The 19,750-nt window shown below is 53.2% G+C and overlaps 7 protein-coding genes; 5 read left to right on the plus strand and 2 right to left on the minus strand.

Moving 5' to 3' along the window:
• Positions 1–376: 376 nt before the first annotated feature.
• Positions 377–1,840, minus strand: RCC_10161 (related to alpha/beta hydrolase; the record flags this gene model as incomplete). The annotated part of the gene is made up of 1 exon (XM_023775392.1): positions 377–1,840. The coding sequence occupies one exon, from the start codon at positions 1,838–1,840 to the stop codon at positions 377–379; it is 1,464 nt and encodes a 487-aa protein (XP_023631160.1).
• Positions 1,841–2,604: 764 nt separating this feature from the next.
• On the minus strand, positions 2,605–3,071 carry RCC_10162 (related to prefoldin subunit 1; the record flags this gene model as incomplete). XM_023775393.1 has 3 exons in its annotated part: positions 2,605–2,767; positions 2,820–2,986; positions 3,042–3,071. 3 exons carry the CDS (start codon positions 3,069–3,071, stop codon positions 2,605–2,607), a joined length of 360 nt encoding a protein of 119 aa, XP_023631161.1.
• Positions 3,072–3,263: 192 nt separating this feature from the next.
• Positions 3,264–4,928, plus strand: RCC_10163 (related to alkaline ceramidase; the record flags this gene model as incomplete). XM_023775394.1 has 8 exons in its annotated part: positions 3,264–3,334; positions 3,674–3,870; positions 3,924–3,951; positions 4,000–4,019; positions 4,071–4,533; positions 4,652–4,687; positions 4,740–4,748; positions 4,799–4,928. The coding sequence occupies 8 exons, from the start codon at positions 3,264–3,266 to the stop codon at positions 4,926–4,928; spliced, it is 954 nt and encodes a 317-aa protein (XP_023631162.1).
• A 1,308-nt stretch (positions 4,929–6,236) lies between these two features.
• On the plus strand, positions 6,237–8,832 carry RCC_10164 (related to C6 transcription factor (Ctf1B); the record flags this gene model as incomplete). XM_023775395.1 has 3 exons in its annotated part: positions 6,237–6,520; positions 6,575–6,717; positions 6,779–8,832. 3 exons carry the CDS (start codon positions 6,237–6,239, stop codon positions 8,830–8,832), a joined length of 2,481 nt encoding a protein of 826 aa, XP_023631163.1.
• A 1,364-nt stretch (positions 8,833–10,196) lies between these two features.
• RCC_10165 (uncharacterized protein) lies at positions 10,197–15,926 on the plus strand (the record flags this gene model as incomplete). The annotated part of the gene is made up of 1 exon (XM_023775396.1): positions 10,197–15,926. One exon carries the CDS (start codon positions 10,197–10,199, stop codon positions 15,924–15,926), a length of 5,730 nt encoding a protein of 1,909 aa, XP_023631164.1.
• Positions 15,927–16,360: 434 nt separating this feature from the next.
• On the plus strand, positions 16,361–17,352 carry RCC_10166 (probable Solute carrier family 25 member 38 homolog; the record flags this gene model as incomplete). XM_023775397.1 has 2 exons in its annotated part: positions 16,361–16,394; positions 16,448–17,352. The coding sequence occupies 2 exons, from the start codon at positions 16,361–16,363 to the stop codon at positions 17,350–17,352; spliced, it is 939 nt and encodes a 312-aa protein (XP_023631165.1).
• Positions 17,353–18,272: 920 nt separating this feature from the next.
• Positions 18,273–19,728, plus strand: RCC_10167 (uncharacterized protein; the record flags this gene model as incomplete). XM_023775398.1 has 4 exons in its annotated part: positions 18,273–19,189; positions 19,240–19,363; positions 19,422–19,478; positions 19,642–19,728. 4 exons carry the CDS (start codon positions 18,273–18,275, stop codon positions 19,726–19,728), a joined length of 1,185 nt encoding a protein of 394 aa, XP_023631166.1.
• Positions 19,729–19,750: the final 22 nt, after the last annotated feature.

Consider the following 19,750-nt stretch of genomic DNA (forward strand, 5'->3'; position numbering starts at 1 on the left):
CTGTACTCCGCTGGAAGTGTAGTCTTCTACCCACGTGGGGATAGACTTCGCTGTCATCCATCAATCGTAAACGGGATTTCCTGGTTGTTCCTCTGCCACGACTCGTTCTTCTGGCGAGAGCAGAGCGAGGAACATCCTGGCAAAAATTCAAAATGTCACTGTCGCTGTATAGACCGGGATGTGACCCGTGCTGATTAGACACACACCATGACGCGAGACGACTACYACAAGAGATGCCGTTCCGCCAGATGCATGCTGTCCTCACACTCAAGCTGCGCTGCTTTCAATCTTGTTGAGTACTGTTCAAGCAACGTTATCTCAAGGGAAGAACAGAACTGCCCGATACGAAGGATGCTTAAAATCATTCAAATTGAGTCTACAGGAATCCCGCGAGCGCCTGCATGAAAGCATCGTGATTCTCCAACATGGGTAAATGACCGGCCTTGGGGATCAACTCAAACTTCGTATTCGGGATCCCGAACTTCTGCATAGCCTCTGGAAGCTTACCGTCACCATCTCCAGCAATCAGCAGACCGGGTGTGGTGATGTTGGCAACATGAGGCTTGAGATCATAGTCGCTAAGTGCATGTGTATTCTGCTCGAAGCCAGCAATGTTTGCTTCCGCAGCCATGGGCAGCACTTTCTTAAAGTTGGCGGAATCGTGGTTTTCCGGCGTGAACCACCGCTTAACGGTAACATCTGCAAGTTCTCCCATCCCCTTCGTCTTCGCAAGCTCCACACGTTCTGACCAAGCCTGGCTGTTGGCTGGGCTCGAAGCTACATTGCAATCACAGGCGACAAACTTTTCAAGCATGTGCGGGTGACGAATGGCAAAGTTGATTGAAGTCACTCCACCCATACTCACCCCCACCACAGCTCGCACTTTCTCCAGATTGAGGCGCTGGAGCAGGTACTCCAGATCATCTGCGAGGAGGTCAAAGTTGGTGTGATTACTCCTGTCCGCTTGCTGTGAGTGTCCACGAGAGTTGTATCGCAGTACTCGATAAGTCTTGCCGTGAATGCCATTGACCAGAGCTTTCGCAACGTCGTCCCAGATGTGGAAGTTCGTCATGATGGAATTGACGAACACGACTACGGGATCTGAAGGGTTCCCCTCTAGCTGGAAACGTATTTCGGCGCCATCAGTCGTGACGACAGAGGAGGGCGGCTCCTCGAAGGCATCGAATGTAAGATGATGCGACCAGATTCGAAGGTCTCTGGACTGCACTTTGCTCTTAATCTTGGCCGTCCAAGGAGTGTCCGCAGCGGCCTTCATCTCAGGACTAGCTAGGCCATCCTTGGAGCTGAAATCGTGCACCGCTAGACATTCGACCTGACCGGTAGGTGGCATGCCTTGAATTCCGCYGACCACCATCCTGAAGCGCCTTGTTCGCAGCCATCCTGGAGCCTTGGAAACCATTTCGGTGTGTTCCTCTTCGTACCATTTGTCGAAGTCATCCAGATCAGCTTCATTCACCCTCATAGAAACTGATACAGTTACTGGTGCTGGGCCTCGAGATTTCCCACGAACAGAAAAGACGCTGTAGATTTTTCGATCCAGAGACTCAAAGGTTGCCATTACCGCTTTCTCCCGAAGCGACCGCTCCTCCCGAAGGCGAGTGTAGATCCGCTTGTCCAACCACGAGAGATCAGAAACATCGTACACTGCTGACCACTGTGGAGTTTGCTCGTCTGCTGCTTTGTAGCGGTCTCCTGTGTCGATGAAAGGCAGCCTGAGACGCAAAGGGCCGTGCTCAGTATTGTACCATTCATGGAAGATTTTGTCATCGGTATTCCACCCTGGCTGAATCGCCACCGCTAGATATCCTGGTCCGTTCATCTTGATTCTTGTGTGTATTGTAGCGGTTCTGTGCGAAGTCAGTGGAGATAGAACAACGCTTGTTATCTGTTTGGAAATTCCATGTCCATCTCACGGAAGCACATCCGGCAGTCTTCGGAAAAACATTCAGGCGACCACTCGCAAATTGTTTGAATATGARTGGCATTTACTCTTGAACCTCACGCTATCAAGCATGTGATTCGCTATGTGGCAAGAATGATATGGGGGCCTGCTGGCGAACGTGAAAGGGGCACTCAAACACATGGATGACAGGATTGATTGCAAAAGTCCCCAAATTGCTCGAGATCGACAATCAAGGGGACTTGGCTGCGTACTCCTACCAAAAGACGGATCGCTAACAGCAAGCTAGAGTATTTCGTTRACAGCACGAGAAATCAAAGTCATAGGCTTTGCGATGACGGTCGTCTCTCACGCTATCCCTGACGGAGAGGTAAATCAACGCCTGTATTCTGACAGCATGTCTCTCGAATGCCATCTCACGAGTGGACAGGCAGACCGAGACCTTGCTTCACAGCTGGCGTCGTACTGTAACCTCCTCAATGTCTCAAAGTGGAAGCCACGGACGGCTAAGCCGATGCACATAGTTGTCACGCCTGCTTTGGAGACCATGTTGGTGGCCTTCTGCGCGAGACTTCRACATGGCAGGTATCTGTATCCCTTCAGAGCCTCTACTCGGGATAGCACATGGCTTATGCGATCCACCTTCGCAGCCTATCATTCAGAGGGTCTGGGTTGTTTTCTGCTCAAGCTCCGCGCTCGAACAAAGCCTTGATATGTTGCTGGCTATTGTCGTATGTTGTTTGCAAGTAGTGCAATTTCTTATCGAGGTTCGCAAGCTCGGCTTTCACATCTGCGGATTCCTTTTCCTGGCGAGTTTTGACGTCTGCGGTCGAGGTGAGAACAAACCTATAGCCATGATTAGCCGAGGTCGCCGGCAATGTCACCACGCATATCCCACATTTTGCCAACCCCATCGTATATCGGTGTCTCCTTGGGAAGTGTGTCCAGTTCAACCGCCGACAATTGCAGCATTCGGCTCTCGCGATTCTTCGAGGCAATTTGCGACTTGACGATTCCTAGCTGCTGCTGCGCAAAGGCAGACTTTTGTTCGATTTCCTGCAGCAGCTACACACCCCGTCAGCGTGCGCGACAGAAAGAGCATGGACATGGCACGTCACACCTGCTGCAGCTTCTCGTTTGGGATGGACATGCTGCCGTTGTTGCGAAGAGAGGATTTGGGATTGAGGATCGGAGGTTGACTGACGCTGGCGCTGCCTCGTTTGGCGGGAGCAGCCGCGGCGATCAAGCGAAACCACCTGCACCTCTTCCGGAGACGAGACGGGAGGCTGACGACCACACTCAAACTCCTTTCGGCACCAGGAATTGTCAGGAACAGTTCGACATGCTGTCCATACCATACCCACCGGCCAGTCCGGATGGCTACTGGCATCCGCACACAAGCACGATTGACTGGTGAGTATTATCAAACGCCGACAGGCTCGAAACTCTGGAGAAAAGTCGGAGCCCAGTATTTCTCTCTCACAAACATACAACGTCCGAGACGATTGCGATTTACAGCACTCTCATGTATGGGATTAGGATCGACTCAAAGTGGATTGACGCGCTTGGCATGTTACTCTCGACCAGACTGGCTGAGAACCCTGCTGAGCTGCAGCCTATTCTACTGTCATCCTACTCGCATGCTTCGAGGTGCCGTGCACGTATGGGCGAGGAAAGAGAGACATGATTCTCCAGCTTCGTCCTGGTCACATTCCGGGGACCCGGGAAAGACGCTGACAGTTTCCCCCGTAGGTGCGAGGAAAATTACTGGCTTACACGTTACATCGCGGAAGTGGTGAACTCCTTTACGAACCTCATATTCGTCTACCTCGCTATCGTGGGCATGCACAATTGCTATAAACATCAGCATGACAGGATCTTTCTTATCACGTTCTTTGGGTACGCCATCGTTGGCTTTGGATCTTTTGCATTCCACGCCACGCTCAAGTGTACGGCATCGAAATGTTTTTCACATTGCGTTGACTATAGCTGACACGCTCAGATCCAATGCAACTGGTCGATGAATTGTCGTGAGTGGAGCGCCTATACGATCTGTTTCATCCTCTGACTGCCTATAGAATGATTTACACTACCTGCTGTAGGAATCTTCCGATTGCACCCATCTCTCAAGTATGCTGACTTCTCCCAGTGATGGTGTGGGCAACATTTGAACATAAAAGACCGATGCTTTTTAAAGTTGTCCTCGCAATCTCGATCGCAGGACTTGCCCTATTCATCACTCTCTATTACCATTATCTTCAAGACCCGACCTTCCACCAGAACGCGTACGCGATCCTCACGGCGATTGTCTTAATCCGCTCAATGGTACTCCAAGAGCTCCACATTCGACCATATTTCAGAGGCAAGGCTTCAGAAAGCGGATCGATCGACAAGAGCAAATTATCGCCACAAGAGGCACAGAAGGAAGAGCGCAGACGTGATGAAAGAGATCGATCAATCCTCAGGCGGATGTGGACGCTCGTAGCAATGGGCCTTGGGATCTTCTTGACGGGGTTCGCCATCTGGTCACTGGACAACAACCATTGCAACAAGATCCGCGGATGGCGTAAGGAACTCGGACTGCCTTGGGGCGTCCTTTTGGAAGGACACGGGTATGTTTGCCTCCTGGACTTCGACCCCCCCATTCAACTGCAATCAATGGTCCTGTGGTGACAGGAGAGATTGCGAACCATACAACGAAGTCCTAACTGACGCTTTCTTGTCGGACAGAATTTGGCATTTATTTACAGGCGTAGGAGCCTATTGGTCTGTATCGATCGATCCCCACCCCAATTGTCAGTTGCTAACAGTTTTCTAGCTATATTGTGTGAGTTGAACTCATCGTATCCACATACGCTGCCACTAATCTTCCGGTAGCTGGGGAATCTGGCTGCGACATTGTCTCAATGGGAAAGCTGACGAGTATGAGTTGCATTGGCCGAGCATCTTCTGGACCGTACCACGCATCGTTCGTACGCAGGTTTCGCACGCCAAACGAACAGACTAATGGCGCGACGGCGCTATCCAGCCTGGGCGGTGCTTCTTTCGAGGTACACCGCTCCACAAAGTGGTAAACACTGGCGATGCAAAGCAGCAATAGAGTGCCTGTGATCATGATGTTGATCGGCACGATCATCAGCATTTGCTTTGCATGACGCTGGCGCGGACTTCATGTGCGGATGAACTCCGATCTACTGCATGAAAATCGCATGAAAGCCGCTTGTTAGGGATAAGCGCCAACGCAAAATGGCACTATCACCGTGCATGCTCCGCATGCGCGTTTTACTGCCGGGGCGAAGTATGCAGATTACGCCGTGTTCTTTCCAGTATCATAGGCGATGCTCCGCACTTCCTCCCAAGCTTCAAACAGGGAGCTGCAGATGTGGCCTTGAGATTGCGGAGCGCAGAACGTCGTCATCGAATCGAATTGTTTCTCCAGGTCCAGAAGTCGGGCACGGTAGGTTTTTTCTCAACGCCTACCGCTCCCGTGGATGTCACATGAACGTTAAAAAGACCTTGGTGCGAGGTCGGTGCTCCAGACTTGATTTCAGACAGCTGACGCTCAAGTTCCCTGCGCCCGTCGCTTAATGCGGCTCGGCACAGTGCGAAAGTGGAAGCGGCCGTAAAGTACGGTAGTTCCAGTCCGCGGAATGCGTTGACACGAATTCGTGAGAACGATCGGGGCATTCGTACCCCGAGTCTCTGCCGGGGCGCTTGTGTGTACAGTACAGTGCAGACGAGTTCGCATGTGCGCCAGTATATGCACAAGTTCCCCCATAGCTGCGGTACCACCTTGGCCAAGAAGTGAGGACGGCAGAACGGCAAATGCGAGAGTGGAGCGGGAGCGAGCACTGTGTGGAAGTGGGGATGGGCTAGACGTGTTTCTGCCAACCGACCCACCTCCACTTTTCGACTGAATTTGTGGGGAACTCCGAGCGCGCGCCATACTGCGATTTGTCTTCAGTAGGGTGGCGCTCGGGGTACTTTGGTACGGCGGGGAAAAATGGCGTCTTGCACCCCTGCGACAGCGTGTCTACCTAGACGGGGCAAGTGCAATCGTAGTGGATCGTCCAGGATGTCTGTCCAGTCCACGTCCACTGCCATGGTTGTCCAATCGATTGAACGGAGATAACTCGCGCTCACAATCCACCGTCTCCGTAGTCGTGCCCCTCTGGTAGTGGATCGCGGGCCTAAGGTTTGGACTTTCATTTCTTACCTTTCCGTTCCTTCGAACTGGTCTCTTTTCCCGTCCTACCTCATTGTACCATTCCTTTGCGCCCATCTTCAAGACCAAGCATTTATTGCTGCTGTCACAATGGGTTCCATGGCTTTGGACCCGCAGCTGTCCTCCGAGGGCTCCATGTCTCCTCCACAGACGATAGAAATGCCTGCACAGACGGCTAAACGAACAGCTACAGACGCGGGCCTCAAGCCCAATGGTGTTCGTCCGGCCAAAAGTGTCAAGAGGAGAGCATCGAAAGCTTGCCAGTGCTGTCGCTCTCGCAAAGTGCGCTGCAATGTGGTCGAACACGGTCCGCCTTGTACCAACTGTCGATTGGACGAAGTGGAATGTATCGTGTCGGAAAGCAAGCGTAAGAAGTGAGTTCGCCCAACACGCCTTTTGGCGAAACTCCCCATCTAATGTGTATACAGGAAATGGACGACCAACGGAATCGAAAGCTCTGCACAGCAGGGCAAAGGCTCTTCTTTCAAGCCTACATCGTTCCCAATGTCCGCACAGCCTCCGTACGAGCCCTTGATCAGACGTTCGTCCGAGCATGTTCCCCATACAGTTTGTGCGTAGTGTCTCGCAAGTCCACCAATCTCACATGCACAAAAGCTGACAAATGGGTAAAGATCAAGATATTCCAAAAGACATGACTTTGGGCGATGGCAATCATCGACAATCCATGTATGCGCCTGACATGCTAATGAACTATCAACGAATGGGCCACAAGCAATCCTCAATGTCGATTTCCGACTCGGCGTCAATCTTTCCAAATATGCTCTCCCCGATATCCCATTCCCACGCTATGCCACTCTACATCAAACCGTTGCCCTCGAAGCTCGACCCCGAAGACATCGCACATTTGGAGAGGAAGGGAGCCCTGACAATCCCATCACCGCAATTGCGAGACGAGCTGCTTAGAAACTATGCGGAGTTTGTGCATCCTTACATGCCACTGCTCAATATGCATGACCTAGTTGCCTCCATTGATCGGAATGACGGGACGCAACCAGTCAGTCTTCTTCTCTTCCAGGCCATCATGTTCTCGGCAATCGCGACGGTCGACGTTCGCTACCTCAAATCTGCGGGATACGCGTCTCGGAGAGACGCTCGCCGCGATTTCTTCCAGAAGACTAGGCTCCTCTATGACTTTGATGTCGAAGTCGATCGCATTTCTCTGATACAATCCCTTTTGCTAATGACTTACTGGTACGAGACCCCAGACGACCAAAAAGACAGTCATCATTGGATGGGCATCGCAGTCTCCCTCTCTCACACCATCGGACTGCATCGAAATCCAGAAAAATCGGCAGCCATGGATCCAGCCAGGAAGAAGCTGTGGAAACGAATCTGGTGGTCAACTTACATGCGTGATCGACTTGTGGCTTTGGGAATGCGTCGCCCCACACGCATTAAGAATACAGATTTCGATGTCCCAATGCTCCAGGTCAGCGACTTTGAATCCGCAGTCTTGCCTGAAGGGCCGTCTTGCATTCCCGCGGATTGTCGTGTGCTCCGCGATCACGAAATGCAAAGGAAGCTGGCAGTCATGTGCATTGAAAAGACGAAGCTCTGCATTTGCATGAGCCACGTGCTTTCCGTGCAGTATTCGGTCCTGAACAGCAACCATGGCGTGACGAGCGAGGAGGGCAGCACAAAGACAACGGCACATTTGGTTGCCAGAGTGATTGATCCCGAAGTGAGCGAAGTCCAGACCTGCGACAAGGAGATTCAGGAGTGGGAAGAGAATCTCCCCGAGGAGGCCAGATACGTCACGCCGACGTGGCGTGACATGGACTCTGGTGGCGAGAGCATAGTGCTCAACCGCTCTCTGCTCCATATGATTTACTTTGCGACATTGTCAGCTCTCCACAGGCCCCAGGTACTGCCTGCGGCCTCGATCACGCCACGACAGACTCACACCGAGTTGCTCGAGCACTCTCGCAAGACGGTCAGGACAGCGGCCACGGAGATTACCAGCATTGCCTTTGCACTTTTCAATCTCGATATGGTGAGGTTTCTCCCCACCACGGGAATCACAGTGTTGCTGCCGGCCATCATCATCCATCTCCTCGACATCAAAGCTCCCGATGAGGCAACACGAAGAACCAGTCTGCAAGGCTTTTGTCAATGTATGCAAATCATGGGCAAGCTGCGCGATATCTACGCCGCAGCCGATTACTCTACCGCCTTTTTGGAGGCAGCGATCCGCAAAGCAGAGATTACTCTCCCGCAAAAGTCGGATGCAATGAAGGAGCCTCGCAGCATCATCACTAGTGCTCAAGGTTTGGTAGACGCAGGACGTAGGATGCAGCTTGTTGCGTCTGCGCCCGAGTCTGGCGCCTTGACTCCACCGCCAGATGATTCCAAAATGCAGTCTGAGAACGATCAGATGAGCGACAATGATATCGCACGCAAGTTGAGTGTTTACCTCGCCTCGACGCCGCCAGATTCCGCAGGTTCGGAGCAGCACAGCATGGGCGAGGCAATGGATCTTGGTCTGAGTGTGCAGCAGCCAGAGTTTGAGCCAGATTTTGATTCGTTGATTGATCTTGATGCCGCCGGAGACGTGTGGTCGATGGAAGGCGGCGACGCTTATGCCGCCATGTCTGGGGAGAGTGTCATGGACATGGACTGGCTGAAAGTGATGAAGGCCGCGGATGGCCTCTCGGCGGTCGCGTAGCGACTTGTCCGATTCACGATGTTATGATGAATCACGGCAGTACTTTAGATCGTGCTACAATATTATGCTTTTGTGTTGTTCATCATGCCCTGCATCGCCTTTGTTGCAATTGGATCGGGGACCGCAGCGTGCAGATGGATCCCCAAAACTCGGCCGTCCAGTGCAGAGCTTGTTTCGATCACGTGCTCATCCGGGAACACGTCAGGGGGAACGCAGAAGCAAGCTCCGGATTGGCGCGACGTGGTGAGGCTAACTTATGTTTCTGGGCTCGACACTTGCTCTCCCTTCTGCTCCACCACCAGCCCCGGTGCTAGGTATTCGCCTTGTCTTGTCTTGTCTTGTCCATCGGCCTTGCAAATGTGTACGATGCGCTCTTGTAAATTCTGTTAACCCCTCCGTCACTCTTTTACCTGGTATTCCTACCCATCTCCCTTTTGTACAGCAATCGAAACGAACCCAATACGGAAATAGAAAAACAGAAACATCCCATACGACGCGTGGGAGGGACAAGAACAGGTCTTCCCTGCATACATACGCGTCCGAGCATTTCCCTCATCCAGCACGGGTGAAATTGCGGGCGTGAGGTCATTTAGCACGGCCATCGGAAAGGTGGAAGGTAGAATATCACACAACATTATCCATCGTGGTCAAAGGCTGTTCTAACGRGGTGGGAATGGTCAGGCACCAGCACGAGCACCGGAGCGCTCGACGCCACGTCCTCCCTTCCGCCCTTACCGTCGTCGCCGCCCAATGGCATCGTAGTCGCTGACTTTCAGCCAACACAGCCAGCACACCCGAGCGTCCCACAGCAGCACACCCTCAGTCCCGAGACAGCGCAAGGTCCTCTGTTCCCGCCCCGGACACCCGCAAGCTTTCGAAGTCGGGACGCTGCCTCGGACTATTATACTGCCGTTTGGGGCTCTCCTTACGATCTCTCGCCATCGCAGCTCTCGAGATCTGTACGCACTGCTGTCTCTGAGCAAGCCCCCAGCGACGTGGTAGATCTCTCGAGTAGTCCAAACTTTGGCTTGGAGCATCTGGTGCCCAGTCGTCTCAGCGATCTGAGCCTCCCACCTGTTCCCTCCAATTCTCCTGACGATTACCACACGCCGCGTTCCCGCACGCAACGCTGGGTGCAGCTACCGCAGCGAGTGGGCCAGTCCGAGCAAATCCATTGGTGGAGCGACGATTCGTTGCACAGCCGTTCGAACAGCGAGTCTCGCAGAGCACGGCCTGAGTCCCCAACGCGAGAGCGTTCGCAGCGGCGCAGGAGCGAGAGGCCTGGACATAACACGAGGGAGCAGAATAGAACTCTCGATCAGCAGTCTTTTTGGGACACGCTGCGGGGCGGCGATTCGGAAAACATGGCGAGTTTAATGGAGTCCCGGTGGGCGGCGACGCCAGAACCATCTAATGTAAATCCGCTGGAGCATAGCACTCCGGCAAAAGAGACCACAGTGGTAGAACCGAAGAGTATGATGTCTTCGCGGTGGGCGGATACGCCCGAACCAGAGGATGAGCTTGAGATGAAAATGGAAGCGGAGAAAAAAGTTGGTGAACAGGCGTCAAAATTGGAAAAAGGGACAGAGAAAGCAACGGAAGAAAATGTGTTGGGTGGTGAGAAGGAGTCCGCCAGGCAACGTCAGGGGGACAATGGCTCGAGACTAGAGGCAGATATGAGCATGCCGGAGGAGCGAGAAGTYGATGGGCCTACCATGCCGAAACAGAGCTTGTCTGCGGAGATCACCAGCCCAGCATTGGACCAGTCTCCGCCTGTCCAGGTGAACGAGACGAGCGTCGATCTGGCGGCAAACACCAAACGTCTGGAGCCGCCACGCCTTAAGAAGCGAGTGAGTTGGCGTGGCAGGAACATTGTCATTGCGATACCACGATTCGACTATGAAGCCGCCGGGATCGCGAAGCCGATGAGTAAAGCTGATGTTGATGCGCGGCTGCAGCAGTTTGAAAAGGGAGGATACAGCACCGCAGGATACGATCTGGCCGACGATGAGCCTCTGACTGGAGGACGCGCGCAGGTGAGGGCCATTTTTCCCGACGAGGGCGATGCACGTAAGCTACCGAGCAAAGAAGATGTCAAAGTCATGCTTCCAGACCTTGAGAAATGGAAGAGATATATGGACTGGCTCACCGAGCAGAAATTGGCAGCTTTGGGTGTCACACTTGGGTTTGACGAGCCAGCGCAAGATGCATCAATGTCAAGACAACCCTCAGGCCAGTACCCTCCGTTGCCGTTCTCGCCACCCCTCCCAACAGGTTCTGGCAGCAGCATGGGCCGGCCGATGGGACGTGGCCACTCACATGCCATGTCCGTTGCTTCTCCCTCTTCACCTATGGGCGGTGCCTTTGGACACATGCACAGACATTCCACGTTTACGGGAGCTCCCCTTAATATGCAACAGCTGTCGCACCAGCCCATGATGTCACCAGGGATCCCTGGGATGCCAAACTTTGCACAGCAGCAGCAATTCGGTTTCCCTGGCGTGACGCGTGGTGGTTCCCCTGCCCAACTCACCGCTCTCAGAAATGATCTTGGTGCAATGCGAGGACCGGGTTCTCCGCTGAGCCAACAAGTTTTGCAACAGACGCCACAAGACTACAGCCGAAGACTAGCTGAAGACCAACGGCAAAGACAGCACGCGTACTCACAGTCCATGTATCAGCCGTCACTGCCGCCATCTTTTATGCAGAACTCGCACATGCGACTCACCCCAGCTGCTCTTCCTGAATTGCCAGAAGACGACGACGAGGAAGAACTGCGAGAGCCTGATGAGCAGGAACAGCAAGCGTACATTCCTCCAGCAAAGCGTGTCCAGGCTGACACCGAGATTGCTGTCCCCACACCACGAGGCCATCGCCACAACATTAGTGAGGGTCTCGAGCGTGAGCTTCTCGAGGCTGAGCAGCGCCAACAGACTGCCAGCCGGAACTATTTCGAGGTTAAAGCAGAAGAAGATCGTCCATCCGTATCGATTCCTTCAAAGAACGGTGCTGGCAATCCCACTTCCCTGCCTCCTCTCCCCAGGTCCATTGAGACGAACCCGATTGGCTCGAACTACCCAATTCAAGARAATGCGCATGGACGGAAGAAGAGCGCCTCTCGGTTTAACGTTGCTGCGCCTGCTTTCACGTTCAACCCTGGTGCAACTTTCAAGCCTGGGCAATCCGAGTTCACTTTTGGAGCTTCAGCTCCCAACCCTCCTGCGCCTGTATCATCAAACCACAATCGTCATCGATCGTCTGGCTCTTTCAACGCTAATGCGCCTGCCTTCCTGCCGACCACTTCCGAGTTCAGCTTTTCAGCTTTGGGCCCGGCATTTACAGCAGACCAGCCCGTGGCAAAACGCACGCCGACCAAAGGAGACACGATTGTGGACAAGCTCCCCGGCATCTTCAGCAAAATCAACATTCCTGACATTATAAAGCCTGCCAGGAGATCGAAAGCAATTCCAATCCTGCGTCCAGATGAACGGAGCCAACAATCTGCCAGTGGTTCCGCAACAGAGTATGAGGATGATGAGGGCCGGGTTGCCCAAGGCGAGGCTAAGCGGAAGCAGCAGCGCAAGGCTGTTGACGATGGGGATGATGTACCTATGTTTGCCGAGCCGACTCCAATCGCTGTTCAAATCAGGCCACCGCCCCCCGAGAAAGTGCTGGGCTCAAATGATGGCGCCACCTTGCCAGTCTTGCGTGAAGCAGAGGACGAGATCAACGATGCTGATGAGAAGGCATCGATGATCAGTACATCAGTCGCGGAAACGGAAGTTGTGGAGGCTTCCAAACCTCCAGGACAAGCACAGGTACAAGCGGGTGCTCCTCCTGAAAAGCAGACCCATTCTCACAAGCACTCGACATCTCTATCTGCACTTGCAGCACCGTTCCAGCCTCCACTATCGGCGTCTACCGCGGCTGACTCTTTGCACAAGTCCGACGTCGATGCTTACAGTTCCATAAGCGATCTTGAAGAGGGCGAGATCAGAGAGGATGAGCCGTCACTGGGCGCACACGATGACCGTTCATCAGCGGCCGGACGTGGCTTCGCGCCAACTCAAGGCCCGTTCACAACCATGAACAATGGACTTGACATTTCTGCGCCTCAGACGGAACCRTCATTCGACGAGATTGATGCTGTCATGCAACAGCTCAACGCTCAGGAGTCGGAAGATAAGGAACAGCAGTCGCCTTTGCGATTGCCAAGCCCCGGATCTCATCCCATGAAAGGTGTTACCTATCTCGCAGAGTGGGCTCGCAGTGATGGGCCTAGCCCCAGCCCTCGACGTCGTCTCATGCAGACTAATGGGGATCTCGACGGCTGGCAAGTGCGCCAGCTTAACAGAGCTGAAGAGGTCCCCACTAGCGATTGGTCTGGCATGTTGTCACCTCCAGATGAAGAAAAGCTGCACCAGCGAAGCCACTTCTTCGATGATCACATCGCTGAATTGATTGGCCGCGCTCTGGAACAGCGCCTCCTTCCACTGGAAGAGAACCTCCGTAACATACACAGTACGGTCAGCAAACGTGACACATCAACTGAACTTCAACTCAAGCGGCGGTCATCCAACGCGGAGAGCGACGCTGACGATGAAGATGACTTGTCTGATGAGCTCAGGCAACGGCCCATCTCCCGCGGTCGCGATAAGCGTGTAGACCAGATCAAGACCGCAGTTCTGGAGGCATTGAAGGAACAGAGTCCCGCAAGATCCCAGACCGCGGTTGACATTGCAGAGCTTCATTCTGCTCTGGCGGATATGAAGGTCTCGTTTGCTCGGGCTGCATCAGCAAACCTCGAACTCGATGACATTCGCGCCATTGTAGAGGAAACCGTTACGAGGCAGAGTCAATCTCAAAGTCAAGCTCTCATCACTGCAACAGACCAAGAAGGAGAGCAGGTGCACAAGCGTGAGATGTCCGAGTTGCAGAAACGCCTGGATGAGACGCTTGCAGGCGCTCTGGAGGAGGCAAACCAGAGACGTGCCGTAGAGGAGCGTGAAGCTGACGCGAGGCGTCAACTACGTCTTGCGCAAGAAGAGCTACAGCTGCTACGTGACTCTGCCCGTGACGATGATTCCAAATCGCGGGCTATGGAGTCGGAGCGAAAGGACCTGCTCAACCGCTTGAATCGCAGCGAGGAGCTGCGTCGTAATGCTGAGGACAAGTCAGAGGACTCTGAGGCGCAGAATGGTGCACTCCAGGCCACTCTGGAAGAGTACCGCATGTCTAGCAAGAAATGGCGGGAAGACATTGAGGATGGCAAGCGCGTGCGTGAAGAGCTCGAAAACACTCTTTCCATGGTAACTCGTCAAGCCGAAGACAACCAAGACTCGACCAGCAGCATGAGACGGCGTCTTGAGAAGCTTCATGCCGACATGGCGACAGCTTCTGGCCAGCTTGCTAGTGAGAAGGCCATGTGGAAGTCCAAGGAGGAGGACTACCGCGCTCGCRTCGAATCTCTGGAAACACAGCGAGCTATGGCTGACAGGGAGCGCACGCAGGTCGAGGATGAGCTACGTACGGTTCGGATCTCTGCTCTTGAAGCATCCGAGGCTCGTCACACCCTTGAGCACGTACGTGCATCCAATATGTCTTTGGATGAGATGATGCGCAAGCTTCAGAATGACTTGACGGAGCAGCAGGCTTTGGCTTCTCGTTTTGAACGTCAATTCCATGATGCTCAAGAGTCAGGAAGAGCCGAGGTGCACCGCACGCGCATGTCGCTCGAAACAGAGGTCGAGGCTGCAAACCACCAGGTGAACGTTGTGCGTGCTGAGCTTGAAGCAGAGTTGGCCAAAGTCCGCACAGATTTCGACAATGTGAAGATGGAGGCAGAAACTGCCAAGGCTCGCCACGAGCACCTCCTCGAACAAGAAGAGACTGTGAGACGGGAAGCGTTGCGCAAAGTCAACCATTCGAGCAGCGTAGCTCTCGACGAAGCTCGGCACAAGTATGAGTCTTCCATCCAGGATCTCACCGCCCAGCACACGCGAGCCTTACAGCATGCTATCGAGGATAAGACGCGTGCCGAGACCTTCCTCGGTGAAAGACTAGCGTTATCCGACGCCAAACTACAGCATTTCCAGGAGAGGGTTGCTCACCTCGAGGAGAGGCTTGAGGTGACAAAATCTGCTGCCCAGGCTGCTGCGCAGAACGCCAAAGGCTCAAAGCACGGTGCTCCATCACCTTTCTTAGCTGCAGTGCCGGAGAAGGTATCGCCCCAAGCACTTCGGGAGTCCATCCTTGTTCTACAAGAGCAGCTGCAGGAGCGTGAACTACGCATCGAGCGCCTGCAAATCCAAGTGGAAGAAGAGGATGTGGCCAAGCTGAAGGAGCGTGATGCCGAGATTGCTTGGCTACGAGAGCTCCTGGCAGTGCGCAACGAAGAGCTAACCGATCTTGTCAACACCATTTCTCGGCCAAACTTCGACAGAGCAGCAGTAAGGGATACCGCCATTCGTATTCGTGCAAATCTACAAATGGAGCAACAGGAGAAGGAACGCTTTGGTCGATCGCCCAAGAATCAGGTGGGCTCCGCACTGGCAAGTCTGACGAGCCTTGCAACTCCCAAAGCGGCCCAGTTCAGCTCTGCGTTCAACAAATGGCGCGCGACAATGGAAAGTTCTTCTCTAAAGACGCAGCAGCGAGCCGGTCCTCCACGCAGGTCCTTAACCCCGTCGAAAATGACTTCAAGCGCGCCTCCTGCGGGCTATCATGATGGCCTCATGACGCCGCCTGCGAGTAACGTCCGCAGCTCGCCAATCCCAGAGGACATGAATTCGCTGCCACCACCAAGGCTTCATCCCCGGGCCGGGTCGAATGCCTCCGTACAGAGCTCCTCCAAGAGTGCAATGGAAGCCTCGAAACCTGTCAGCAGGAAATCCTCCGCAACATCTGATCCTCCAACCACTCCGCTATTCCGTGAGCATTCATACGACCAGGATGCCGAAGACAGCGCAATTACCATGCAGAATTTTGAAGACGATGATCTTGACGGCGTCGCAGACTCTGATGGGCCTCCTGCCTTTCGAAGTCTGGAATCCGAGCTTGAGGAGCCTATAGCGACAATTGAGACCGCCGACTGATGATGGCCTTTTGCAGGCCCAATCAGGGCCGAACAAGAAAACATGATTTCTTTTGTGGTGTTAATAGAAAAGTGAGCGGGGATCGATCGTTTTGGATACAAGATACCCCTTCTGCGAGTACGAGAGCGCGATGGCGAGAACCAGACTGAAATTGATACACTTTGCATCTTTTAAAACACACATGTACATTATAGCTCTTACAAATCGCCTCTTCATATACGATGGTGCTATGAAATGGATGCCTCTGTCTCCTGACCTTCAAGTTTTTTCCATGCGGCACGTCCGGACGGTTCCTGCCGTGAACCTAGCGCTAAAACCTGCACGTCGAAGCAAATCCAGTACGACGTCAACGACTCATCAAACGCCACATTTCATTGTATTCGATTGTGCCATGGACCATTCTACAATGTTGACAACTTAGCGGGACTTCCGCAATGACTGATGGACCTCAGAAGAAGACGAGTCTAGGTGCATATCGCCCCCCAGCTTGACCTTTTCACCAACACTAACAACCTCACAAGGCTTTCATCTCGCTGCCGGACTAGGCTCCGGCGTAGCAAGCGCTTTTCTATTGCAGCCAGCCGACCTGCTCAAGACTCGTGTCCAACAATCAAACGGAGGCTCCCTCCGCAAGGCTCTCAGAGATGTTCTCAATGGCCCGAACCCCGTTCGCCAGCTGTGGCGCGGGACCGCACCATCCGTCATTCGTACTGGTGCTGGATCAGCTCTCTACTTTGGATTGCTCAATCAGATGAGGGAGCATGTGGCGAAAATACCAGCCATAATTGCTACTCCCCCGGACCGCACAGCTTCAAGTTCTTCCGCCTTACCGAAACTTGGAAACGTCGCAAACCTCACCACGGGAGCACTTGCGCGGGTCGCCGCTGGCTTCATGATGAATCCAGTCACTGTGCTCAAAGTCCGATTTGAATCAACCCACTACTCATACACGTCTCTTGCGGGCGCAGCCCAAGGCATTGTTCGTACAGAGGGACTCCGAGGATTTTTTGCTGGTTTCGGAGCGACTGCGATTCGCGATGCGCCATACGCTGGCTTATATGTCCTCATATATGAACAGGCGAAACTTCGACTTGCAACATTGTCCGCGGTGGTTGCAATGCCGGATGGAGAGACTGCGGCTCGCTCTATGGGTAGCTCGGCGTCAATCAACTTCATGTCTGGAGTCGTGGCCGCGACGACTGCTACGACATTGACGAACCCCTTCGATGCCATCAAGACCCGCTTGCAGATTGCGCCTGGGAAGTATCGTAACATGGTGCAGGCCGCGAAGACCATGATGAAGGAAGAAGGATTCCGGAGCATGCTGAATGGGCTCAGTCTGCGCATTGGCCGGAAGGCCATCAGCAGCGCGCTGACTTGGACCGTGTACGAAGAGCTCATACGAAGGTCTAGGCTAGCAATGTAAAAACACCTCACTCTTGATCATGGAGCAGCGATGTATCTGAATAGTGATCTCCCGTCTGGGCCGCCAATGTGGACAGCATTGACTACAAGAACAACCCTACCCTGATACCTGTATTGACTCTGAACCTTGTCCAGCAACTTCATACAGCATCATTCGGAAGCAWCTTGAAAGCTATGCTGCTGATGTCTGACGTGACTGAGCTTCCAACGGATGACTTTGGGGAGAGGCACCTAGACGCTACAAACTCATACCAGATGATTGATGTCAGATCGTTAGGAGCGCGCGTCTCAGCCGTTTTCCAACAGTAGCGGATTTACGGAATAGCCTTCAGGGTATAGAACTAYCGTCGCTTGGCTTTGATCACGAGCACGTAACTCAATGGGTAACAGCAAACAGTGAGGAGTACTTATTAATATCGGCCTGCATGTGAGTGATCTATTTCTAGGTCTCCTGCAGAACTCAGGAGAAGTCCTCCAAGCCCTGCAGTGTGGTGAGTAGCCGCAGAATCACTGCGCTCAAGTCTCATCTCAACAGCTCAGGGTATCATCATCAGGTATCTATAAAAGCTTTCTGTTTGTAAGCAAGGATAATAATCAGATGGTTGTCTTTGTTGTTGTTCGGCATGTTGCGAGTGAGCGAGCCCCGAGATTGGCTGGCTGACCAAATATTCTAGTGCCACTCGGCATCGGCACAGAAGTGCTTCCGAATGCCCTACATGTCCGGCATGGCAACAATCGCTCCAGAGTTTACCTGTGCTGGTAAACCTCCAGCATTGAACTTCGGTCTCGTACCTTCGATCCCGGAGGTTGGGAAAGTCTATATATGCTGCAGAGGAAGCGGTGGGATCTTGCTGGTTCCAACCACCCCTTTGCTCAGCTCGAGAAACAAAATCGAAGACAGGACAACAGCACGTTTCCAACATGGCCGAAGTACGCAAGATCGTGATATTAGGTGCTGCATTCGGTGGACTGGGTACTTTCCACTATCTCGCGAAGCATGTTGTTCCTCAACTCAAAGGCGCAAAATACGAGATTCACCTGGTGTCAGAGTCCAGTTCGTTCTGGTGGAATGTTGCAGCTCCCCGACAGATCGTGACAATGGCGGACCTGACTGTCGAGAAGACTTTCGTCCCAATCACGAAAATTATTGATCAATATCCCAACCTCAAGGACTCGATCTTCTTCCACCACGCAAGCGCCACATCTCTCGATCATGAGGCGCGAACGGTGACGCTGTCCCCTCAAGGAGGTGAGACCAAGGTCATTGACTATTACGCTCTCGTGATTGCGACTGGRGTCAAGAGCCCGACGCCGCTGACCACTTTGCACGGGGACTACACTATAACCGAGAAGGCCCTTCTGGACATGAATGCCAAAATCGGTAGTGCAAAGGAGGTTGTGATTAGTGGCGGTGGACCTATTGGGGTTGAGACGGCCGGAGAAATCGGGTATCATCTGAAAGGCAAGGCGAAAATTACCTTGATCACTRGTGGTGACAAATTGCTTCCCGTCTTCAACAAGTCCCGGGCGGCCAAGGCGCAGGACAAGCTCGAAAAACTCGGCGTCACAGTCGTCTATGGCACAAAAGTCAATAGTGCTGAGCAGGGAGCTGATGGTAAGACGCAACTCTCGCTCGACGACGGCAAGACGATGACAGCCGACATCTACATACCTGCCCACGGAGTCAAGCCTAATTCTGAATTTGTCCCGGCCTCGCTCAAGTCTAGCAATGGATACATCAACACCAACAAGGAGACTATGCGAGTAGACGCTGCAGGGCCGCGTGTCTACGCTGCGGGAGACATTGCTGGTGTGGATACTGGTGGTATAGTGAACATGTAAGTCGCTTTCATGGATTCGTATGTTGAGTCGTACTAATGAAAGCTAGGTATAATTCGCTACCAGTACTGCAAAAGAATCTCGCCAACGATTTGCTCTCCGAAGCAACAGGTGGTAGCAACAGTACCGACAAGAAATACACTTTCACACCCGCAGAAACGCAGTTCGTACCGGTAAGTGATTTATCAGAATGGCGCTCGTGGAGGCGGTCGCTGACATTATCGCGTACAGGTTGGTCCCAAGACAGGCGTTGCGGCGTTCAATGGCTGGTCCGTTCCCGGATTTGTGGTAAGTGAAGGGCCAGAAGCATGCTCGTTGGGGATTGAAATAGGTTGCCCCCGACGGGATCTCCACGCATCTTTCTGCAGCTGAGATCACGGAGAGGGTGCCCCAAGACAATTTTCCGGCTGCGCTGAATGTGTGAGACACCGCTAATGTATTCTCTGTTTAGGTATCGTTTGTTAAGGGAAAGGACTATATGGTAGGCATGGGAATGGCGGACTGGACGGAGGGAAAGAAGTTCGCCAAGGCGTTGTAGGAAGTGACGGTGATATGTTGGC

This window comes from Ramularia collo-cygni (assembly GCF_900074925.1).
Source record: "Ramularia collo-cygni strain URUG2 genome assembly, contig: RCC_scaffold21, whole genome shotgun sequence".
Taxonomy (NCBI): domain Eukaryota; kingdom Fungi; phylum Ascomycota; class Dothideomycetes; order Mycosphaerellales; family Mycosphaerellaceae; genus Ramularia; species Ramularia collo-cygni.